Source organism: Perissodus microlepis, chromosome 4 (genome assembly GCF_051167445.1).
Source record: "Perissodus microlepis isolate ML-2025 ecotype Zambia chromosome 4, ASM5116744v1, whole genome shotgun sequence".
NCBI classification, from domain to species: Eukaryota; Metazoa; Chordata; class Actinopteri; order Cichliformes; family Cichlidae; genus Perissodus; species Perissodus microlepis.
The window spans coordinates 2,921,555-2,948,087 of record NC_140464.1 but is presented as its reverse complement, the minus strand read 5'-3'; the positions used below and the strand labels follow the sequence as shown (position 1 = coordinate 2,948,087).

General features: G+C 41.6%; 1 protein-coding gene across 2 annotated transcripts in view; it reads left to right on the top strand.

The window, feature by feature from the left end:
- The window catches only part of grin2ca (glutamate receptor, ionotropic, N-methyl D-aspartate 2Ca), a 76,023-nt gene that overhangs the window by 18,985 nt on the left and 30,505 nt on the right, over nucleotides 1-26,533 (top strand). Inside the window, exons 1-4 of one of the 2 annotated variants that reach the window (XM_084925102.1) lie at nucleotides 3,198-4,280; nucleotides 4,369-4,819; nucleotides 17,377-17,978; nucleotides 22,356-22,470. In XM_084925102.1, the coding sequence (XP_084781228.1) occupies nucleotides 4,385-4,819; nucleotides 17,377-17,978; nucleotides 22,356-22,470 (1,152 nt within the window). In that variant the 5' untranslated portion in view covers nucleotides 3,198-4,280; nucleotides 4,369-4,384. Of the gene's footprint in view, nucleotides 1-3,197; nucleotides 4,281-4,368; nucleotides 4,820-17,376; nucleotides 17,979-22,355; nucleotides 22,471-26,533 lie in introns of those variants that run through there. The other variant, XM_084925101.1, reaches the window with a different exon arrangement.

Here is a 26,533-nt window from a genome sequence, read left to right as displayed (position 1 = left end):
AACCCAAAAAAACAACAAAAAAAAGGGACCAAACAAAACAAAAGGATAAACAAATAAATAAAGTAAAAATGAGATAAAATAAAATAAAAAAAATCCAAACTTTATAATGTAGCTTCACTCAGTTCACTTCAGACTCAGGAAATAAAGTTATGGTGTCCACTAGTAAGAGAAATGATTTCCAGATTTTGTTAAATTTCCTAATAGAACCTTTTAGAGAGAATCTAAGTTTTTCCAACTTTAAGTTAAAGAGCACATCTCTCACCCAATGATCATGAGTTGGGGGGGTGGGGAAGCTTCCACTTCAACAGAATAAGCCTCCGAGCTAGTAAAGTGGTAAAGGCTAGGGCCTGTTTGAGGGGGCCAGATAAGTTCAAGTCGGGAGGAATGCCAAAAATTGCAGAGAGTGGGTTAGGAGGGACAGTCTGGCCATAAGCTTGGCTAAGTGTGTCGAATATATCCCTCCAAAACGCACTCAGTTTCGAACAAGACCAAAACATGTGGACATGGTTGGCAGGTGATAGTCCGCATCTGCTACAGGCATCACTAATGGTTGGATAGATTTTAGATAATTTTGCGTTTGTATAATGTACTTTATAGAACACCTTGCACTGAATCAAAGCATGACGGGCACAAATTGAGGACGAGTGAATCAGTTTCAAAGCAGAATCCCACTGCTGTTCTGGCAGGGTTGTCTGTAGCTCTTCCTCCCATCTCAGCTTAGTATGAGAAATGGATTTGGGGACCAAAGTATGCAGTATTTTATACAAGGCTGATATCAATCTGTTTGGATGAGGGTTCGTCTGCAGGATGATATCCAGATTTGTTTCTGGAGGCCGATTGGGAAAGTGAGGGAACTACGTTTTTACAAAATCTCTAGCCTGAAGATAACGAAAAAATTGGAATTAGGCAGGTCGTATTTAGATGATAGGTCAGCAAAAGATAGAAAGGTGTCCTGACTGTACAAGTTATCTTTCCAACTTCCAAAGGCCGCATCAATGTTTGAAGGTGCAAAATTACAATTTTTTAATAAAGGTGTTAGCAAAGGTCCAAGTAGCCCAAAGTATTTTCTGAACTGTCGCCAAATAGTTAGCGTTTCCTTAGCTATTGGATTATCCCCAACAAGGGTTGGAGAGAAAGGGAGTGGTGAGCTGAGTATTGATGATAATGAGTAACAGCTAGATGCAGTTTCCATTTGTACCCAGGCTGGTACAGGGGGGTCGTTGTGAACCCAATGTAAGAGTTTGTGTATGTTAGCTGCCCAGTAGTAGTGTCTAAAATTGGGCAGACCAAGACCACCGTCAGTTTTAGAGGACTGAAGAATAGACTTGCGAATTCTAGCTTGTTTCCCTCCCCATATGAAATGTGACAGAATCTTTTCTAACTTGTCGAAGAATGCCTTAGTAAGAAGAATTGGGACATGTTGAAAAAGATACAAGAATTTGGGGAGGACACTCATCTTTATCAGGTTAACTCTCCCTGCCACTGACAATGGTAGTGAAGTCCAACGGTCACAACCTTTCCCAACATTGTCTAGTAGGGACAGAAAATTCTCCCTCATCGTTTTAGGTATAGAAGAGGAAATAAAAACCCCCAGATATCTAAATCCGGTTTCTGTCCACTTAAAGGGCACTATTGAGTGGGGAAGAGCTCTGGCCAGGGAGCTGAGGGGTTGCAACTCGCTTTTTTGATAATTGTGCTTATATCCTGACAGTGTACCATATTGGTCCAGTATGTTAAAAAGCACCGGGAATGAGTTTAGAGGGTCAGAAATGTACAGGAGCAAGTCGTCTGCATAAAGGGAGAGTTTGTGGGTCACACCGAACCTTGTAATGCCTTTAAATCTATCCTCTGAACGCAGCCATATTGCAAGAGGCTCGATAGCAATGGCGAATAGGAGGGGTGAGAGAGGAGACCCTTGCCTAGTGCCCCTCTCAAGTGGAAATGGCAAAATAAGTTGTTGTTAGTACGAATACAGGTGGATGGCGAAGCATATAGTAGCTTAACCCAGAGAATAAAGTCAACCCCTAAGCCAAACCTATCCATCACCTCATAGAGGAAGCTCCACTCGACGCGGTCGAAGGCTTTCTCCGCGTCAAGAGATACCACAACCTCTGGAATTGAGTTGCATGATGTGTGGATAATATTCAAGAGGCATCTTGAATTGTCATATGTGTGCCTGCCGGCCATGAACCCCGTCTGATCAGAGGCGATAATTTGTAGCAGAACACGTTGTAACCTAAGTGCGAGAATTTTAGATAGTATTTTAAAATCAATATTTAAAAGAGAAATTGGTCTGTAACTGCTGCACAACAGAGGATCTTTGTCTTTTTTCAAGATTAATCAAATAGTAGCTTCGGACAAAGTCTTGTGTAATTGACATTTTGAAAAGGCTTCATTATACTTATCTTTCAACAATGGTGCCATAAGATCAGAATTGGCTTTATAGTATTCTGCAGAGTAACCGTCAGGGCCCGCCGATTTACCTGTGTTTAAGGATTTAATGGCTTCTTGTACCTCTACTACAGTAATCGGTCCCCCTAATCCCTTCGTCAGATCTCTATCTATTCTTGGAAAATGTATATTTTGGAGAGTTTCTTCTGATAGAGGGGGAGAGCTTGAAGTGTACAGATTGGAATAGAAACGAACAAATACTTCATTAATTCCCTCTGGGTCCGATATTATGTCACCAGCAGCAGACTTGACCTTTGGAATTAGTTTGGAGGTTGCTTCGGCACGGGCTTGATAGGCCAGAAGTTTCCCTGCCTTATCACCGGATTCAAAAAAGCGTTGCTTTGTCTTAATTCATTGAACCATAGCTGTTGCGGTGGTGGTTATACAATATAAAATATAAATAAATATATTAAAATCATGTCACAAAGGTACTGATGACTCCATTTTTGCTTTAATGCCATTTTTACCACCTGAGCGTTCAGCCTTCATTCATGCGCCTCAGCTGTTTTACGGTTTCATTAAATATATAGGAGGTCTTCACGTATTTCTTCCATGAATGTTAATCCCAAGACATTAAGCCTAAACTTCTCTACTGCTGTCAGCTGAAACACAGCTAATGTCACTGAACAGGATGTAGAACATGCCCTCTCACAGTGGCGACTAATCAACTTCTAAAATTATTTAAATGCACCGCCTGAGTCGAGTAGCACATGCAGGACACGTCACGAACAGCTTCCCATGCATGCGTGATGTGTTTTCTCAGTCTGTGCATGCAACATGACAAAAAAACCCAATTCCTTCATAAGTATTCTAGAGATGAACCGGCCCGGCCGTCATGCACTGCATGCTTGTTCTGCAGTGTTTTCCAGAGGAGCTCACAGCTCGGTCCGACACAGGATGTAGAACGGAGAGAAAAACGCAGCACAGAGCTGCACCGTGCTCCGTGCACTAGCCAAATCTCTTGATAAGTTTATACACTACAATCAAGCCGCAGGCCATGACGCCTGGTTGGGATTACCAAGGGATTACAATATATTCACCCCACTGGGATTCCATCACATGGTGGATCAGATCTCTGTGACAGGGGCCCAGTGTGCAGCACTCCCTGAGGGCCACGAACACTGCTGTGAAAGATTTGACAACGAGCCTAACTCTGTCTGACAGCTCAACACAAACCGCTGTCTGCTTACAATGTGAATGTTAAACTAACATTACAGGGTTTGACATCGCAGAGTCCCAACTATGGCATTTCTCCTGCATTACCTTCCAGAGGGCAGAAAGCACAACAATTGGAAGTAATTAAGATAGTACGGCTGAGAGTTAGTGCTTGCATTGCAGTCCATTAGAGAGGCAGTGTTGCACAAGGAGCAAGGATTTTATCACCAGAGGATTAAAGGCATTTGTGAATAAAGGTTTTTTCCTTTTGATATGTTGAAATGTATGCTAATGAACATTATTCTGACACTGTGGATGCCACATGATCGTCAAAACTATGCATGCAGATCTGCAGCAGATTAAGTCTGAATGCCTTGGGCTGCTAAAAAAGAAATTAAGTAATAGCATCAAAAGTAATGTCACGAGAGAAAAATTATAAATCCTCTTGTTCTCCATTTGTTGCATTAAACGCTGGACACCATCTGCTGGGTTGTACCGCAGAATCCAACAGCAGCAGGGTGGCAGCTGCCATCCTAAGACGCAACAGCCTGGCCACAGCCTCGTGCTGCATGCTGACAAACACTAAAAATACTGCTCTGGGCTCCGTTAATGGGCTCTTACACGTCTGATTACAGCGAGCGGGCCGGCACGCTGAGCCGAGATGAAGCCAGAAGGTCATTTATATTTATCAAAACGTAAAAACAAACGCAATAAAAAGATCTTCCTGTCCAACATGTCGATCTCTTCTATCCCCCCCACCAGGCAGTAGGTGACTGAGATGGGCGTTCGTCTAGGCTGCTGGAGCGACTCCCCGTGGTGGCCGGTGCCGCCGCTGCTGCTGCTGCTGCTATTCTGCGCCATCCCTGGCTGTTCGGGCCGGCCGTTTGGGATCCCCACGCCCTCTGTGAATGTGGCGGTGGTGTTCAGCGGCACGGCCTACCAGACGGAGATCAAGGGGCGTTTGAGCCGGGAAAACTTCATGGACCTTCCCTTGGAGGTGAACCCTATCACTGTGCTGGTCAACAACACTAACCCTCGGGCGCTGCTAACCCGCATCTGCGACACTCTCTCCACCAACCGTGTCCATGGCGTGGTGTTCGAGGACAACGTGGGCTCAGAGGCCGTGGCGCAGATCTTGGACTTCATTTCCACTCAGACGGCCGTGCCAATCGTGGGCATCAGTGGAGGCTCTGCTGTCGTCCTGCCACACAAGGTCAGCTCGTCATCAATTACTACACCTCACACACACAAAAGCCTTTGTTTTTATTCCAGAATACACCAACACCACAGGACCAACTATAATAATATTTCATTAAACAAAGGAGATAGGTGCTCTATGGAATCAATTGTTGGGGTCAATCTCATTCCTGGACAAAGTTTCTGTTTTTCCTTTTGGTCTGTCAGGTATTAAGAACTCCTTACTCTTATTGAAGTTAGATAATCACTTCAGTCTGCAGCGTGACTCGTGGTAATTATAGTCCTCGTAGCAAAAAGAGAAATCATTTCAATCACAATTCTGCTTAAGGTGCTGATTCATTTTCTTGAGAGCAGTTAAATAATGACAAAGAAGCCATTAGGAAAAAAACAGGAATCCGAGTGCTAATTACATCAGCTTAATGAACACTGAAGGACGTATAATACGTCACTTTAAAGCGAGCAAAAAAAGAAGAGAAAAAGAAAATCAATGGATATTAGTAATGACCAAATTGCACATTTGCATTATTGTTTCACACAATTCATGAGAAGAACATGTTACTATTTCAAAGTCAGATATAAAGAATATACCTTTTATTCAAATCCTCAGTTTTTAATACACATATAGGACCTTTACTGCCTGATCTACGGCCTTCAAAGCATTCTACTGTTGCTCCAGCTGGAAGCAACTTTGGGTTCAGTGTCTTGTTCAAGTTTCAAAGCATCAACCGTGTATCATAATTCCACTCCACTATCTGAGCCACAGTCTAACGGATATGCTTCACACATAATTTTTGCATAACAAAACCCGTCAATGTCAAATGATGAAGTTGTGCTATTTGAAAACGAGTGAATAACAACACCAAAAATATCCAGACTTTCATTTGCTCCACAGATTTGCCAGCTGATTTATTGTTGGAGCACTCATGCTGCATAAATAATCAGTACAAATGATTGACATCTGCTCTGACTGGCAAAACAATGCAATACATCTGGCCATTTCCCAGTAAGATGCCCATGATGACGCTGGTATCACCACCACACCGTCTCAGATGCTCATTACATTGCACGAATCTGTGCAAGTGAAGGAGAAAAGGGTTGGTGCATTTCTTCACTGTACTGTGGTGTCAGTGTGTGTGCATCACCATTCAGTTTTTATCTTGTAGTTAATATTAGCTCCCTGATTAACTTTCCATATGTGAGCCATCCTTCCTCAATCTTGGTACCCAAGTGTATCATGAGGTACTGGCTCCAAGTCAAATGGGTGAAGGAAACAGTTTATATAAGACTAACAACATCTGGCACCAGCATGCTGATAATCTATTGAAAGAGGAAGTGATATGATTTATTGTTATGTCAACATTTAGTGCAACTTCTAATTTTATTAATAAGAAAAACTAGAGCTCCAACTCTTTTGAACATTTTCGTGTAGATGTTGTATGTCGAGGTTGCGTTACATGATGTTAGTGCCACATGCTGCTACACTGAGGTGAGGTCAACTACAGGAGACAAGTTTGTGGCTCAAACGAGCATTTAAACCACATCTGAGTTGAAGCTGGATGGTTTAGCTGCAACGATCGATCTAAACGAGCACAAATACCAGCAACAGAGACTATAATCTTTTCTTTGGTGACATTTCTACAAGAAACACTTTGGCGGAGCTGGGATAACATCACACGTCGACAGCCGCAGTCTGAAGCTCTGAAAAACGATTCTTTCACTTGATGACTCTGTACGACTTGGTGGTGGTGCACATTATGCTTGGTTTCTTGAATGATGCATGCTGCACAGCTATTTAAGTTTCACACACGTAAAAACTTGTGGCCGTCCTCAACGCCATTTAGCTGCTTCCCAGATGTTCTCTCAACCCACAGTCAGATGGACTTTTAATACACTTTTTTATAATATATCAAACAAATGTTATATATTTGTGCCCGTACCACATAAAATACAATCAAAGTCTATGAGAAACGCTGTGTTTAGTTTTACTTTTCAGGATTTTTTTTTTTTTAAGGATTTAAAATGTCATTAAATATTTATTTTAAACCTCTATTTAAGTTCTAATTAAATATTACCACACCAACGAGTTTGGTCAGCAGCTTTCGGGGAGTCGAAATTAGATCAGAAGCATTTATTATTTTATCAAAGCTAAAAAGATGTTTTGTTTGTTATTACTAGGATTAATGCGAGCATACAAATGCTCTGCACCCCTATCAGCCTGCCTCACATTCACCTTTAGACTTTTCAAGACCTGTTTACTCCTTCAGATGAAATCTAAAACCAAACACACGGATGTGAGTGTAAAATCTAAGTTAAGGTACAATCAAAGTTTCTTAAAAGTCTTTTAAAAGTGTTAAAATGTGTTTAATAATGTGCCCTAAAGCTATTTTAAGTATTAGCGATTTCTCAAATCTTCCCATTTCATTAGTCTGAAGAGTATTCAGCTTTTAGGCCTTTTTCTTCATCGTCATCTTCAAGGTTTCCATCAGCAAACTGCAGGCCTGCCAGAAACTGACCCCCCTACCAGGTCTCAGCACAGGGGATTTTGAGATGTGTTTTTAGCCATGAGCTAAAATAATAAGCTAAAGCTACTTTTACAGTTAAAAAGAATTGGTCTCTTTATTTACAAATGATGATGATCCTTTGCAACGATCAGATCAGTGGAAAAATGCTAATACGAAAGATGCACAAGAGGTTTTAACCATCACAGCATCTAACAGCACGAGCCTGAGGCAGTAATCTCATGGCACTGAATTCATCTTTTCACCTACAGCATCAGTGAACTCTTTCAGTGCTTTGGATAAGAATATGGTTCTTCATTCAAAGCCCCACATTGACCTTTTCCATGTGACTCTTGAGGCTTTCCATTAGCAAGGAGACACTAACAAGACTCCAGTAATTTGTATCATTCACACGGGCCTGTAGACAGCTCCCCTGTCAGCAACATCCATTTCAGAAAACATGCGGCGTGATCTCGCCCTCCGCATGCAGCAGTTAATGCCTCCTGCTGCTCATTTACACTTTAACCATTCAAACCTGAGGACAGAAACAGCAAATCAATCACAGTAAATTACAGAATAAACACATGTAATAAGAAATAAGCTCTTTGACAAAGGCTAGTGTGAAAATGAATGATTGCTTTTCATCAGCAATTAGTTGGGACCATTAATTTATGACATTTAGTGAAGCCATTATACTTGCCTTTCAGAGCAGTGAGTGCATGCATTATTAATATGGATGGTCCCAGCTGGAAACCAACCGTAATCTTCATCTACCCACTGAGGCACCGGGTCTCTGAGTGACATGCACACATGCCTGCCCTGCATGATTTGCTATTTGCATGCAAATAGTTTCCCGCAGCCTTGGGTCCACTTGTACTTAATCCATACCACAAATACCAAAGATTTTGGTTATTACTAAGCATAAAAAAAAGGAGCATGCTTAGACTTTCTCAAACTTCACCTGCTTCCAAGTAGAAGAACAGGCGACCTTCAAACTGACCCTAATAACGGTTATGAAACAAAAAATGTTGCTGCTTCAACGCATTCAAATTTCAGGTCAGCCAGTTTGTTTGTGTGAACATTTTAAGAAGCTAATAACTTGTAGAAAATTAAACCAAACCCACAAATGAAAAATGTGCTTATTGCAGAAACGAGCATCACAAAATCCTTCTTTAGTCTATATTACACGTCTGTCCACTCGTATCCATCTTTGCACTGCTTCCAAGCAGATATCTGGGCAGCGTGTTGAACCTCTATCAAATGCAATCCGTAACTTTTACAGTCGTCACTGAGACAAAAGAAAAACTACATCCATGTAATCAGTTAATTTGATTTTATAAAATTGATACATTTTTTTCCCCAAAATAAGGTTAAAATTAATTTCGGTTAAAAGTTGTAATTCTACTCTGCATACACACATTTTACACCATTACAGCTGACCGCTATCTCAGCTCATCCCAGCAGAGAACTGAGCAAGTTCATATTATAGATTCACCAAAGAAAAATCTTTATAACCATATAATGAGAGAATAATGAATAGATACGCCCATAAAGCAAACAGGTGAAAAGTGGGGACTGGACCTACTGGGTAGAGGTTCCAGGGAAGACCCACAACACGCTGGAGAGGTTATATCTCTCAGCTGGGCTGGGAATGCCTCGGCGTTCCCACAGATGAGCTGGAGGAGGTGCCTGGGGAGAGGGAGGTCTGGGTTTTTCAGCCTGGGCTGCTGAACCTGTGACCTGAGCTGTGATAAGTGGCAAACAGATTGATACTCAATTGTGCATCAATCTATAAATGACTGGCTAATGTGTCGATAATCTCTCTGGTGGCAAAGACAAGGAAAATGTAACAGACAAGAGATAAATGTAGTCATAAAAAGAATAATGTGAATGTGGCATTTTATCCCGCTCTAAAGTGAACCTCTCAGTCCGCACTGCCACGTCTCTTTAAATTAAAACTAATGCATGCCTCAGAGGTTAGAGATGTGGGGTAGCTGTAGCTCACTTGATAGGAAACATTAAATCTGTCCCTGCTGACCATTTCTCAAAATATCCTCAGGCAAGGCAGTGCACCCTAAATCGTCTAAATATTGAAAAGGGATAAAATGTAACGGCTCTGAACATTAAAATCCTCCAAAAGAAGTCAAAGTAAATGATTAATAAAATGATAACATGCAAAAAGAACTTTATAATCTAGGGAAAAAGGAGTCAGACAACATTATAAATAAAGGTTTTATAGATAAAGCAAAGCTGGAAGTTCAAAAAAACAACAAAAACTTTTAGAGCGACTGATATAAAATATGTCATAAAGATTATAAATTACCTGAAGGAGGAAGAAGATGATCTGTAATTGTCTGTCAGACTGTTATAGACCAAATAAAACACCAAAAAGCACTGTTTTTAGACAACAAAAGTGCCATAATTTATGCTTTATTCAGTAGCATTTTAATATTTAATCGCTGAAAAGGTAAAAATGTGCAAACAGTAATGAACGAGCTGCACAGAGATGATTTTGGTCTAACTTTCTTTGAGTTTTCCCTTAATCACGAATGCCATTCACCAATTGATTTATGGGATGCTGTCAAGGGTAGTCAACAAGGCAATGAAGCTCATTCATTTTTCATACATATCACAAAGCACAGTTTGAGCCCTATGAAAGCGACAGCATGAAATTAGGTGATAAACCGATTCCTATCCTCAGGACATTTCTGTTTGTCGATTGGCAACATCAGAGCTGACGTGCCATTATACGCCTCATTTTCTATTCCTACCACAAACAGCCATTAAAAAACTAATGCTGGGCCGAAGACTCAATTAAGAATATTGCTTTTTCATGTAATTATAGTATTGGAACTAATTCAGCTAGCAGTCACGCCAGGATCAGATGACCAAGGGAAGCTTTAGATCAATCAGTTCCCAGGAGCCTCCTCAGTGTCTAAACACTGGATAAAATCAATATCAATAATCACAGCTGACACAAATCACCGACAGGTTTGGGAAGCCCGAAGAACGCGCACCTGGTAAAGCTGGTCAAACAAGGAACAAACGCATCAACTTTCAAGAGGTACAAGAACCATCAGACTCCAAAGAAAGAAAACAGAGAACAAGATTAGCAGGTCTACTTGCTTTTATTTAATTTGATACACTAGAGACTTGAAATAAACCATTCCAACATCAAAGTGCCACAATTACACAAACCGACAACCGCTCGAGTCAGCCGAAGACAAACACCTGTTGTGTTTCGGAAGAGTTACTGTGTTTGGCGGTGGAGTCGGCGGAGTTTCCAAACTCGAGGGGTAGACTTGAACTGATACGGATTCTTTCAGGTATCTAAAATCTGTGTTTGTGGCTTTACTCTCTGCGTTGGTTGAGCTGCATGCTTCACGCCTGCTGCCGTCTGCTGCAGCTACAACGCTGAATGTGGATCACAACCTTTTATTCGTTCAACCACAACCAGTCACGTACAAATCTTTAAAGCTCAGTGACAACAAAAGTCACTTATCATTGCTAGAAAAGATCCTTAAACTGCCACAGACACAGAGTCATCATATCCAGAAAAACAACATAATTTAGCCAAATGACTCTAGTTGGAAATGAATAATAGTTCATGGTGCAGTTTTTATTTTAGTGACGTTGTCATAAAACGGTAAGAGAAGTATTTTGGGGGGTATTATCTGTGAGTGAGGGCAGGAAGGATTGATCCACCATCTGCAGTAACGTGGATTCTGCACAGTCTGCTGTGATGAAGAGAGCTGAACGTGAAGCTGAACGTGAAGCTGAACGTGAAGCTGAACGTGAAGCTGAACGTGAAGCTGGTCGTTCTACGTTGCTGCACTCATTTGTGGATAGTGACTAAAAAACAAGATGGCAGATACAAGTGTTAGAAGTCAGGTTCTTAATTTCGTCATCTACTCGAAGAGAGAGAGGCTGAGGAGCTGGGTAATTCGAGAGAGGCTCAGGGTGGAGCAACTACATCACCATCAAAAGAGCATCTGAAAGCATTCAGGCATCTGACCAAGATGCCCCCTGGACACCTCCTAGGTGAGGAGACCTGATGTTTTTGATGGATGAACAGATGATGGATGTATGGATGGATTTAATTCAGTTTTATTTTTAATAATAATAGAGAGAAAACCCAAACATTCAAACGTCCCCCTTTGAACAAGCACTTGGCAACAGTGTGGCTACGCATTCGCAACGTGTCTGATGTAGTTTCGCTGAACAGGAGAGCATAAATTCAACTTTTCTCTCATTATCCATTTAGTTCAATATCCTGACCTAAAATCCAAAGTACTCTTTGAAGCATCCATTCTGTAGTGTGACAGATCACATCCTCCGAGCAAGACCGTCTGCACAAAGTGTACAAAATGTATGACAGAAAGGACCAAAAAACCCTGATTGTCTTTGCAAGAACAAGAGCCTGAGGCTTTTCTCAAAACTAGAGCAGTTCTTTTTTTTTTTTTCCAGACTCTGCCGTGTCTACTTTTGGAACTCACTTGTGTTCACTTTTCAAGTCCTGCATGTCAAAACTCACAGAAATAAGAGGATAACCTGTCTAGACTGAAGCAGACCGACTCCTGAACGGTCACAGAAAGCAGCCAGCGGTAAAAAGTGTTAGCAGAGGCAGTACATGTGTATATGCAGCGTCACGTTCAGCTATCGGCTCCAGTGAGATTCATTAGGTCGGGTCCAGAGATGCCCGTGTGTATTTTTTTTAAAAAGGAACACAATCAAAACCTCCGTTACTCAGTATTTATCAGTTTATTGATGATTTTCCAATTTTCTCTTCACGTGCAACTATGGCTCATCTCAACCAGCTCATGACAACTAAGATGAAATTGATGACACTGCAAACCTACCTAATTATAATTTATAATACCAATCTGTCACATTAATCACTTTGGAAGTCTTTTTATCTAAAATACATGAGCGCTCTGAACACGTGAACATGAGGACGTATGCTGCATCACTAAATCATGAAACGGTAAAACTGTGTGACAGCTCAGTCAAGTCCTGTGTCTGCGACTGACTCGCTTACTGATGGAGGGATTTAATAAAAGTTAAACAGACCGAAGCAACAAACAACTTCATCCGCACTTAACATTTTGTCAAACCAAGATTAGGCAACATTTACCGATGAGTCTAATTAACAACCGCTCACAGCGAGCTCTGTGCACCGCGAGAACTGAGCGTGTAAACTGTAAGTCTGCCTCTGTCGATATTTATAGACCCGTGTTGGTGCTGAAGCGTGGAAGTAGTGGGACGTTTCACGAAGGACGGGCTTTGAGGCGTCTTCATTCTTGGTAACACAGAATTAATGGTTTCGGCGACTTAGTGCAGAATTAGCTTCTGTGCTCGGATGTGTGTTATTTCAGTGTCGCTGCACGCCACCTATACAGTCCTGTTTTGTGATAAATGCCACAGGGAGCCGTGTGTCTGTCCCTGGTTAACGTGCAGGATCTACGTAACGTCAGCAGCACAGGAAGACAGTGCCAGGGCGCTTCCTGCTGCGCGGCGGAGGCAGACATATGTCGCAGCAAAGCGCCGTGGCCAGAAGTCACTCTTCATAGAGGGACAGAGGGAGAGGAAGGGGAGATGGCTGCAGTTGAGTCATGTGATCAGGGGAGCCATACACCGCTTTGTGTTCCATATCTTTAGTGCCAAATTTCACTCACTGCCACAACACATTTACCTCAGTACATCCTTTCATTGTGGTCCTATCCCAGCATGCTCCTCTGTCACACCAACCCTCTGTACGTCCTTCTTCACTACATTGATGGATCTTCTTTGAGGTCTTCCTCTGGCAGCTCCATGTCCAAACCCTCTCAGCCTCTCTGACTCACATCTGTCCCTCTGATGGACTCATTTCTGGTCTAGTCTACTGTGCAATGAATATCTCAGCACATTCAGCTCAGCCTCCTGTCTTGTTCTCAGCGCCACCGTCTCTGAACCGTCCATCACAGCACGTCTCTCTCTATCATCTTGCAAACATTCTCTTGCTGCTATCTTTCTATCACAAATCACCCGTCATTGTGTCCTTGATCCATGACTCAAATATCTTATTTTCTTTAGATTGTTGGATCCAGTCCAAGCCTATCAATAGATATCACCCACCTGAGTCATTCATATAACCTTCAGCTATGAGCTAGGATATTTCTGAGCCCGTAAAGGTCAGTTATTGTGTATTTTTAACTATTAAATTTAATATATATCCTTCAATACATATTTTAATAAATAAAATAAATTAGACAGCTATTTAAAAAGACAGCTAAAGGTCTGTTACAATGTTGGATGTCATCCATCCCATCATCCTTGGAGGTTTTGCTCTTGTGATGGATTTGAGTTTGCCCTTTCTGTGCTGTGTAGCAACATGAAACACATACACAATGGTGTCCGGACTTTGATTAATCATCATCATTGCAATCTCAATAATTCTCAAGTGGAGAAAAGGTTGAAACATAATTGTCCTGAAAACAAAGCCTGTGCAAACAACAAGCAAAAAGTTAAAATAACCAAGATTTTTGGACCTGATTTGCGACAGGAGCGCTTTGTTTTAGAAACTAGGGCTGCACAATTGATGAAATTTGAGTCTCAATCTTAAATTTCTGGCTTCCCACAGTTAACTAAATATAATTAAGCAACAATAAAACTGCTCTGCCAAATCAAAGCAAACCTCAATCAACCGCTTGCTAAATGACCACACGGCTCTGTGTGCCAATAACAGCTGTTCCTGCACCGCCGTCTCCTGGACCAGAATGAAGAAAGAACAAACTGTGAGAAAACAGATCTACAACAAAATTAAACGGTCTGGTACAGCAGAAGGCGATGAAACCTCAAAGCGAATCATCGTCCGTTGTTAGAGATAATCTTGATATGGGGAAAGTTAACTAACGCAAATCATACACAAAGATGTGGGGTCTGAACTGCAAAGCAACACAACCTGAAAACCACACCACAAACTGCAGTTTATCGCCCAACATTAACAACATCGTCAATAAAAACAAGCGTGTACAAAACATCAGTGTATCCATCGAGCTGACAAAGATGCACTGAAATTATCAAGGAGACACACAGGCACAACTTTTAGTGTTGGAGATAATCACAATAGATCATCTAAACTCTGTAAGGTTTTCAAACCTTTACAAAGAAAATGTCAGGCTGCAAAGAACGTCTCCACGTGGACATTTAAGAGCATCATCAGGACTTGTTCTGAAAACTCTTAGAGGGTTTTTGTCTGTCTGCACTTATGCACGATTTCCAAAACTACGTTTGTAAACAGATATCAGTTTTGCATATTTTAAACTTCTGAATGTAATCTCAGCCTTCAGATGCTAAGCTTTTCACTCAATGGCTGTAATCTTCTTTGGGACTGTGGACCATTACTGTGACACTGTGGAAGTACAGCTTACTGCGCAAACAGAGTCACGGACAGCAGTTTGTATGTATAGTATTCAAGCTACTCATTAGAGACAACTGCAAGTCAGAAAAAGCAATTTAGAGACTGCTTGTGATCTATTTCAAAGAACAAAACAAAGCAGACACAATATTTCTGTCCTTTTGGGCTCGTACAGACCTTTCTGCCTTTACGCCAAATTTAATTTTACCCATTTCAAGATTTAAATCTGCATTTTATGCCTAAAAGGTGGAGAATTCATTTAACATTATATGGAAATGACTGGTGACGACTGGTTCCCTTCCATACCACATGCACTGGACAGTACTCTGCATGCTGTGCACACTGGCAAGGCGGTCGTGACTTCAGGCTTTAAACTGCAGCTGAGCCTGTGGTGATGCCCCAGGCTCACTCTGGCTGCACTACCAGTCTGCTCTCTGCTAATTGAGGCGTTGAGACCGTAGTTTGCAGGCAGCTTTAATCTGACACACCCGTGGGCTAGCAACCATCTACAAAGCATACAGAAACACAAGCCCGTACACACAGACGCACACCTGCACAGACACTCGATGGCTCCTCGGCACCTGTCAGGGTCACACTTGTAGGGGTGAGGCAATAACGCTGACAGATTTGCTGTGCAGTGAGGGGAGGTAAATTAGTAGATTTATATGATTCAAGGAGAGATTCTTCAGCTCCCCCGTGACCAACATGCATAAAGATCCTGCACCCAGTATAGATGTGTATAGACAACCAGCATCCAGAACAGTCTAATCCATCGTAGTCCACAGCAGGATGTTACACACTGAGTTTCCCAAAAGGTCCAGAGAACCAATGTAACTTATGCAAATATTAATCTGTAACACATTTTAACAAAACCATATTAGCATTCATTGCAGCTGCATGTTTGTCCACCCATGCACGAACGACTTTTATCACGCTTCTTCCCTGTTCAGGGACGAGTGTGAGGAAACAAGGGCAGTGGCAAGCGAAGCAAGTCAACAGAAAAGGAAAATATTTTCATAGCTGCGGGCAGAGTACAGTCGCAGGCACAAAGTCAGTGGATTTAACCATGACGTCTGAAATCGTAAGACCCTCATACATCAAAAACCCGCTACACTTCTCTCAAGGACGACGAGGAAAGAGAATGAATAAGCTCAGAGGCCCGTCTGAGGATACACGACCCCTCCTTTTTTTGAGCTCTGAGGGCGCGCTGCTCAGGATGAAGTGGTTTTTCCCCACAGTGATAGAGGGTCAAGTGGGGGCCACCTACCTATCAGCCTGAGGGTGGCAAAAAAGGCTTTTATTAGCGCAAGAACACAACCGAGTCCAAAGTTACACTTTTCACAATTTTGGAACGAAGACAAACAACTAAGATTAATCGTGTTGATAAAAAATTATGCATCATCATTAAACCTCCAGAAGAAAACAAAATGTATTCACAACAAAACTTTGTGCACTCACTCACGCTAATGTCACGCCGCTCCAAATGATTCACGGTCTGATGGCGGCGTTTGTTTTGCTGAGCAGTGCGGTACAGTACAAATGATACAGAACGATTGGGATCTGCTGAAGAATCGATCAATAATCCTTCATCTCAATCGCTCTCACATTAACTGTGATACCCTGCTATCATTTCTGAGAAGTGATGCTATCATCATTTACAACAGCCTCATCGTTTTCTACTGTCTCATAAGACAAGTCTTGTGAAATAAGTCAGTCTTCTTAAAATATCACTTAGTGATTAATTATGTCTATGTTTTAATAAGTTGTCTATTTTAAGTAACACTGTACACCTGACCTATAGAGGATGCTTCATTCAATGCAATAAACCAATCAGTTACATTAAACACAAATGTTACTTTTGTTTCAGTAGAAAGTGTCTCTACTGCCACTTTAAGAAAGTATTCCTTTGTGCCAGAAAGACTTTAACACATCTTACCAAGGATAATTTACAGCCACTTTGTCTTTAATTCTGTGCTGATTCATTGCCGTTAAATGTTTCAGACAGCGGGTTTAAATGGAAGCTCATCACTAAATCAACTCGGTTGAATCTTTAGAGCGATCTCAGTCAAAACCCAATCACAGCTGCCGCAGCTAACAAAGCTTCGCTTCACCAGAAAAGTTGCATTAAAAGAAAGAAGCAAGAGAGGTGGGGCTGTGTCTCATACCACGAGATCATACAAGCTATTTTCTCACCACTCCGCTTTTTCCTGATAATACACTTAACAGAAAACCCATCTTTATTCCTCCCCTCAAGGTCAGTGCATTTTCAGAGGAGACAGGTGAAACGGCGCAGGTTCTGGCCGCAGTGATAGTGCCATCCCTCTGCATTTGCAAGTATGGATGGCATCCACTGTTTGTACGGCAAAAATAAGACATGTGGGTTTAAGTGATGAATGAGTCTGCAGCTCCTGGTGGAGCAAAATAAAACAGAACAACTTAGCTCTTGTCAAAGCTGCACTGCAGACTGGTTGGGCCACTCTCTTCCAGGTGTCCGAGGATGAATTATGTGTGTGCAGTCTTATTGGTATGAGGGGGGTCCTCCAGAGATGTTGCTGCACATTTTCCAAACTGAATCGAGATAATCATTTGCTTTTTAATCAGCAACAAATTGTGTAGTGTGTGCCAACAAAGCATGAAGGTGTTTCCCCAACGTCACACCATATTGTGCTCTCCCACCAGGGTGAGGGCTCCAACTTCCTCCAGCTGGGCTCCTCCATCGAGCAGCAGATCAACGGTATGTTCAAGGTGATGGAGGAATACAACTGGGACAGCTTTGTGGTCATAACCAGCCTCTACCCGGGTTACGAAGCCTACGTGGATTACATCAAGTCCTTTACTGACACCAGCTACTTCATATGGGATCTGCAGGATGTTCTGACCTTCGACATGTCCACTGACATCACGAACGACATACGAGCGCGGAGGCTGCTACAGCAGATAGACGCCCAGGTGCTGCTGGTCTACTGCTCCCACGAAGAGGCCCAGTACCTGTTTGCCATGGCAGGAGAGGTCGGATTAGTGGGACCAGACTACATCTGGATTATCCCGAGCCTGGCTGTGGGAAACCCAGACATCCCTCCACCCGACAGCTTCCCGGTGGGGCTCATCAGCATCATTACGGACCGGTGGAGGATGAGCCTGAGGAAAAGGGTGCGCGACGGGGTGGCTATCGTCGTGAAAGGTGTCCAGAGTTTTCGAAAACAAAGAGGCTTCATTCCCGAGGGCCACAGTGACTGTCACAACCCTGTCAAGGCGTTAGCTACCAATGACACCCTGTTCAGGTAAGCTACAATGTTGTGGGCCGCGCCTTTACTTTACTACCAACTGTTTCTGTCTGGTCTGCTGATACATATCCTTAATGTAAAATAATTAAATTCTTTATAATATGATAAGTAAACTGCTAATGAAGCAGTGCCACTGGCCTCAAACTGTGTGACACAGTTTAAGTTTATAAGAAAAAAATAAATTAATTAAAAGAGGTCATATGGACATTCTGTCAGGTAAAGTTGGCATAACTAAAGTTCACCCCGGTGTCTAATTTATCTGTAGATAAATTCAAATTCATATACTTACCTAAGTTCAGGAGAAGAATTTATTTTATTTTATTTTATTAAGCTCCATCTACAGGTACAGGTATAAAAAGATTAGTCCTCAGACTGCTTAAAATCACTTCAATGACATTTAAGACTAAACTTGCACTCGAAGTGAACATAAACTCCCCACAGAAAGGAAACAGGAAGTAAAATCCAATTTATTTAGCTTAAATTTACACATTTTAATATATTTTTAAGACTTTTGAACCACTAATAAATTAGCCATTATATCTCATCTGTTATAAAATATACAGGTTTATTCAAACTGTGAAAAAGTTCAATTCATTCATCACTTGCGTGATAATAAGGTTAAATGTGATTTGGTGCTGACATGCAGGTATACCCCGTCACAATTGTGGAAATTCTCACAATAATGTGACTAAAAACATTTAACAACTAAACTCAATTTAATAAGCCTCCTAATGAGGAGCATCACAGGAAAGCCTGGGGGAAAAAGAGCAGGAAGTATTAGATTTTACTGGCTAGCAGTTTGCAGGTGTGTGTTACCACAACTACACAATCCTCCTAGGACCTCGAAGTAATTTCACCCCAAAGTTAGACTGTGCAAAGCTCAGAGAAACTAAAAAAATCAAGAGCTAGATTTCAGTTAGCATGTTAAATGTGACATCATGACAGCACGACTAGAAAAAGAGAAAAAAAAAAAAAACATGGCAGCTTACTTGCTCAGGTCTGCATCTGAACAAAACACCGCACCTTTAGAGCAAAGTCCAAAGTGCCAATGTTTGGTCATAAAACATAGACCAAGTCTGGAGAAAACCAAACAGCACAAACACATCATACAGTACCAACTGTCAGCACGGTGGTGGAGACCTGATGTTTTGGGCTCATTTTGGAGCTACAGGACTTGGGCGCCTGTGCAGTCATCAAGCCATAAAGTCCTCTGGATACTAAAATATTCTAGAATCAATCGTGAGACCATCTGTCTCCAACAGAATGGCTGAAAAAGGAAAGATTGAAGACTGTGCAAAGTCCCAGTCAGAGTCCCCACCTGCATCTGACTGAAGTGCTGAGACAGCTGTGAATAAATGAATGGCTGCAAAGGCCCCAATGAACTGAAACTATGTTGTAGAGAAAAGTGGACGTTACAACGTTACAACGTTACAACATTACAACGTTACAACGTCCAGTTATTGCTGCTCAATAGAATAGAATAGAATTCAAAAGTACATAAAAACCACTAAATAGCAGATTCTAGAGAGACGCAGAGCCTCGCATTGTTCACGTGGTGGTTCTACAAGCTACTGAACGCAGGGGTGGACTGCAGAGAGACCTGTGAAAACGTCTCTTTTATGACTGTATCTAATGCACTCACATTTAGATACTAAAGGTGCACACAGAGGTGCCAGAGTCGAGCCAAAGCTTTATCGTCTCTTACGCTGCCCATGCTTCCCCTCTCTACCAAGTTTCATAAAACTCAGAGTGGTTATTGTTTAAACCTGCTGGCAGATAAACGCTGAACACAAGTTTCTCCACTGGGAAAAACTGGTTACCGGGCCAGTCCTCGTAAATGCCGCGAGTGCCGCAGTTTGACGTTAATGGAGCTGATTGTGAGCATGAGATATGAACTCTGTACTTTATAATGTCTAGCTTGTCGTGTTTAATTGGACACTAGACTCTAAGGACAGCGCTTTAAATTTAAATTGAACCCCAGAGTTTTGGAAACGCACTCAAAAATGTACCAGCTGTTACAGCAGCTGCACAAGAGGAGCTCAAACAACCGCGAGACGTCTTCAGGACAAACAAATTAGCACTTTAACACACCGACATTTATCTTCTTTTATACCATTTTATTATTTTTATGTTGCAGATAGAAAAAAACTGCTTGCTCACTCTTCCTATGTCGACATTTTTTTACTTATTTCTGTATTTATTTTGGGTGGAGTTGAGCTCTGCCACTGATTCGACGCAGTGACGATATTTCACAGAGAAGTCAATATTTGGAGTTATTATAATAAATTAGGTTAAATTGCTCCCTGGTGGTCAGAGATCACACAGTGAGTATTCTTTCATTTTTGATATATCAAAGATAAGAACAGTAATGGCTCCGTCTTACATCTGTGGGACATGGCAAGATTGAGGTCAACAACCACTTATTTATTCATGACTGCCCATCTGTTTGATGCTGTGGAGCACATTTTATGGCGACTGTCACTCTCCCAAACTGTATCCTCTGCCCCGCTGCCATCTATCTCCTCGTCTCTCCAGCACTGAGTGCTCTGCTGTATCTCCTGGAGGCCGCAGGGTAATTTAGTTGGCGGGCAGGGTGTTGGTAACGACGGGTAAGGGGCGTGGTTTCGCATCACCAAAAGAGTAATCTGACACCATCTGTGCCGTTGAGCACACAGGAAATCCTATTTTATTGGGAAAATGTTTTAATCAGCAAAAGGGTAGCGCTAGGAAAAAACTGCCCCAGCAACAGCTTTTGGCTCATGTAAGCCAAGGTCATTCAGGGAGACTGAGAGCGTTTTGCGTGTAAATGTTTATATGTGCAGGTTTAGATGGTCACCATGGGGCACCGAACGGGACACAAGCGTCACCAGACACTCGCCTTGCATTATGAAACATCACTCTCTCCCTCTCATGTCAGAAGTCGTTTATCTTACAGAGTCTTCAGAGCCTTGGGGGGGACAACTTTTCCTTTTGTAAACCCAAACCGTCCATAAAAGAGCGGAAAATTGAGAACAGGCTTTGATAATGTACAAACCCGTCCGTTTAAACTCGCTAAACCCAGCAGGCATGATTTGAATAGCGGCAGTAACGTGAAGGTCGGCGAGAGAGAACAAAGCACTTCTGTCACCTCTCGTGTTTCCAGCCAGATCAAACAGGAACGACGGCCTCTCCTCCCAGATTCCTCCACACATCGCTGGAGTTGGAAACAGGCTTTTGATAATGAGTCGGCTCACCTGTTAATGAGATTATTGCACGATACCAGATTAAAGAGGCTTTTCGCATAGACCTGTTCTCCTCTCAGCGGGCCTTCGTCACCTCTGCTGGAGTGTGAGAAAGCAGCGCCACAGGTCTAATGTGACAGAGGATGTGGAAGCCGAAGGAGCAGGGAACCATTGTCGCTGGCGTTCTCAGATTACCCATTCAAAGGCTTTAATAATCCCAAAAGCTACATGTATGCTCCTCCTACACCTGAGAGTTAGGACTAAAATAACTGGTTTATTATCTTAATAAGTGATTTGTTTTAATGACTTGGCAAGCAACAGATGTCAAACATTACTTTATCCCTGCTTCTCAAGTCAGATGATTTGTTAAATCAAAGTCTTGTAGCATGCTTACGTTTAACCACCCTTCTACACCTGACGGGGTAAAAAAAAAAGTATCAGGGTGAAAATTAACACCACCCAGTTGACTTTTTTGCCAAGTATTATAGTTTTCAGCAACTGTCACATGTGCCTCCTGAACAATGTCAGCCCATTCCTCTTTAACAAATCTCTCAGGATCCTGCAAATTCTTATTTGAGTTTTATCCATTGGCATGTACCTTGGTCTTCAGCCAGTTAATAACATTCACTTTGGTCTTGCAGAGTAAGTTCTTCACCAAGAGCGACATCTAGTCTGGGTCGCTGTAGCGTTGGAAGACATCTCAAAAACAGTGGATCCACTGGGAACTGTTCGACTGCTGCACAGTTGTGGTTATAAGGTGGCAGTTAGTTGGCACCACATGTGAATTCACTTTTTTAGCATCTTTATTTATAACGCACTTTACATCCAACAATGTTGGCCAAAGTGCTACAAATATAAAACAAAGAGAAAACAGTTTAAATTACATCTAGAATATCTTAAAAATAAAAATAATGCAATTAATAAGAAACATATTAAGAGACATCAACAAGTCCTGCTGTGCTGAAAGCCAGGGTAAATATATATGTTTTAAGATGTGATTTAAAAACACGGCTTCTGTAGCAATTTTATTTGTACGTCTTGTTATATTGTTACACACATACATGTTTAAATGCTGTAAAAAAAATGTTACGACTGTACAAACATATTACAAGTTCAACTCACTGATCATCTTGTTCTGGGGTTTCTGTTTCAGGCACATGTTGAATGTAACATGGGAACACAATGACTTCTCCTTCAACACTCATGGTTACCTGGTGAATCCAGCCATGATAATCATCACTCTGGACAGAGAGCGACAGTGGGACAAGGTAAGAAGATGGCAGCTGCTCGACTTCACACCAAATGGCTTTTTAAATGCGTGTCAGATTATTTCTGAGTGGATAAACTAACAGTTGAGCTCACACAATGAGGTGTGTTTACAGGACACTGATGTCTTTCTCTGCATGCTAACAGCAGAGTGATTTCATACATCGCCGGTCTCTTTGTATAGACTAGTTAGCGGAATCAAAGCTACACTGATACCAATGAAATAATGAAGGATCGCCTCCTAATCACACACAGCACATTCACACCCCTCCCTCACTGATCCCACCCTACACTTCTTCGAAGGGTATTAAAGTAAAACCCACACACTCGGGAAACTTTGTTTCAGCAAGCTGCCTCATTGAGATCGAAACATTCATTAAACCAGAGAGTGAATCTGATGTAACACTAGACTGGAGGGAGTTCACTTCCTCATCAGGTTCAACAGAAAGTGCTTAGTTTCACATTATGCACAAAATGAAGAGACACCAGCAGTTCAAAGCTAATTATGTGATTTTAATGTTTTAAGATGTTACTTCCTGTAACTTCCAATTAGGGCTGCCACAAACGATTATTTTGATAGTCGACTAGTCACTGATTGTTTTTGCGATTAGTCGACTAATTAGATCATGCATCCATTGGACTTAAAACATACAGCTTATTGCACCATCTGCTCTTATATAACTATCATTAGCTTACAGCTTTAAGTGTTTAAGGTATGTGCTAACTAAAAATAAAGACAAGATGAGAGTTTATTAAATTTTAATGACATTTGCAGATTGTTTCGATGGAGTTTAATCTGCTTGACGTTTATTCAGCTGTGTAAAAACTAACTTTAATCTCAGCCAAACCGATTTAATCAGGAACCAATAAAATACTAAAAAAAAAAAGCCAAACAATAACATTTTTAAGTTATCTAAGTGACTTATATATCATGTTTAACCTGAGTAGCGAAAGATGGCGGTGGGTTTGAAAACGATTTGCCGGGAGTCCGGTGTTCTCACGGGCTCTAGTGAGCCTTGCCCCCGGCTCGCTATCGAGCTAGTGGGTAACAGACGTCTCCGAAAACATCGGAGCGCTTTTGAAAATATGTGGTGTCTTGATAAACTGAGCAGATATTTGAGGTTTACACAGCTACATTTTATGTTGAAAATATGAAAATATGTTAATCGTTTATTTTGTGACCCAGAAAGAATAATAAGAGTAATATTAAAACTAACTAGCTGCCGCCATTGTTGACAACTGAGCAGGGTCGCGCTATGAATTGTGGGACACAGCTTCTTCTTCTTCGGGGTTTAACGGCAGCTGGCATCCTTGTACAAGCAGTGCTGCCATCTTCTGTTTCAGTCAGTTATTACACTCTTAAATCCTACTACTTATTCCTGCGTCTTTTGGGATCTTACAAAGCGTCAAACGACGCGTCAACTATTAAATTAGTCGTCGACGATTTTAATAGTCGACGTAATCGTGACTAGTCGACTAATCGTGGCAGCCCTACTTCCAATATGTTATTGGGACTGTGAGAAAATGGGAAGCTGTAATGGCAACGTAAAAAACAATTTGTGGATATGGAAGGAGATTGAAGCCGTTTTGTGCATCATTCAACACTACACCAAACACTATTGACTTTTGACTGTTGCCTAAATGACTTTTGTGTACATGAGACAATCAAATGTTAACAGTCAATCAATTCCAATTAATCAACTGTAAAAAAAAACAATCAGAAAATAATTTAAAATCATTACGGTTGAATACTTCTACTAGAGTCATCACAGAATTTTAAAGCTTCTAGAGTGTAGAGACCTAAAACTGTTTTAGTCTGGATCAGTATAGTCGAAAGAAAAATTTAATAATTGGTGGCATAGCTTCATATTTCCATCAAACAAACCCAGCACAGAACAGCGCAGTCATCCAAAACAGCAGACACGGCACTGATTAAGTGAGGCAACGCATGGAAGGAGCTGCCGGGTTGTAAGTGGGTTACAAAGTGGCTTGCAGGCACAAACCAACTGTAGGAAAGTTAGAGCAGCCTAAACAGGACAGCCTGTGAGATCAGCCGACTGGACGCTGATCTGGTCTGCTATTGAGATCAGCTGATGTACCTCCAGCGCAACTAACTGTGGATTGTGCACATTCAGATATATACAAATATTTAGGAAAAAGCAGCAATTTGCACATTTAAAAACTAGATCTGGAGATTATCTGGCATATTATCTTTAATCACCGTTTATCTTTGGAAACAGTTTTTTTAAAAAACGATCACTAAAAGATTGTTATTTTAGTGTCTCCATCTTATTTTCTTTATATGCCATTTCTTTCTGAACAGACAAGTCTTTCCTTTGGTATCTTGTCCTGGTGCATTATTCATTATGGCTCAGTCACACTAGAAAATAGGACAGCGACCGCCTTGAAACCAGAGGGAGGGGGGTTGCTCCGTGTTTTCATTGAATTTGTTTGCAATCGAAAAACAATTTCAAGAAGCTGCAGTTTCTATGCAATCGGTCATGCACAGGTTGAACGCACAAGCATGCAACACCCTCAGTCTCTGAGAAACAACTTCTGACTGTAGGCAGTTGCACAGGTTGCCTCCAACTAGGCAACTTGTCTCCAAACAATTGCGGTACAACTCTGACCTGACTCCAATTTTTAAGGTGAAGGTTTGCAAATAATGCTGTCAAATTTATACACGCATTCAAATTGCCAACACAATGCAATCAGTCGGGCTCAGTCTATGCTGATGAACACAACTCATCTGTGACATGCCTCTTTGCCAAAGACGACTCAACTGGTTGTATTCTGATTATACTCCTGTATAAAACCAAGGTTGCTGACACTTATGTAAAGTTGCAGTTAAATTGCCGTCCTGCAGCAACAGGATCACGATTTGTGGAGGAATTTCTGTTTCAGAACTACGAGTTTGTGGCGATACTCTGAATGCAAGCAGCTAATGAATTTATGTTTAATGTCCATTTCTCTCTGTGTAGAAGGCAACGGACTTGTGATGTTTTTAGGTTTTATCACAGTTGATCTCCATCTCACAAACAGATTGCAAGTAACTGTCGACGTGACCCAATTCAATCACGAACTGACAGCAGACTCATAGCAAACAGACTCCATTTTATTGCCTATTTATTCCCGTCTTGATGGACCAAAGTCACTTTGAAGTTAGCAGCTAGACCTGGTGCCCCGTCTGCATAGCAACGAGAAAATGAGATCACAAGTTCACAGCACACAGCTGCAAAGTCACATCGCGGTGTCCGACTACTTTTTCCAAATCGTTCCACGCTCTTTTCTTTTCTTTTTTTAAAGTAACGACCAACAGAAAACTTCCTGGAAGTGTAACTATGTCTCCTCTAATATGTAAACACAACGCTAACAATAGAAGACTGAATCTAAATTGACAGAGAGGACACCAAACTTAAATGCGTCCTCCCAATCACCCCCCGACTCCAGCACTCCTCATTCCCAGCGTGCTGACCTTTACATAAACCTTTCTGGGGAGGAAAAATACATTTCTCCCGTTCCCTGGAAGAACAACACTGCACTCATTTCACAAAATTTTGTCTAAGAAGTGTGAGGCAATCCATTTTGTGTGCTCCACTTTCTGTTGCCTCTATTCTCTGAAAGCTGAAAATCAATTCCACCTTTTGATTTCCTTTTTACCAGCCTTTGTATTGTACACATGCAGAGGCAGCCGGCCTGTTACATTCATACATCATCTCCGTATAAGCAGCCTCACAGTTTTTAGGCTGCTGCCTGGCATTACACGCCTCATATTTTTTAACTTATTAAAAAAAACCCTACATCACTACAACGCTCTTATCGGCCAGGCCTAATATGGAACTTGCCAAGAGTCATTGTTCAGCTGTTTCCACAGATGTACAACTCAAAGTCATTTGGAGAGAGCAAGAGAGAGAGTGAGAGAGAGAGCATGACAAAAGAAAGTGGAGACGGAAAGAAAAGGGCCCTGAGAATGACGAGAAGTGTTCCTGTCATTGCCGTTATCTGCAATTTTTTAGCTGCATGCAACACTTACAAACCCTGAAAGTAGAACCTCACTACTGAAAA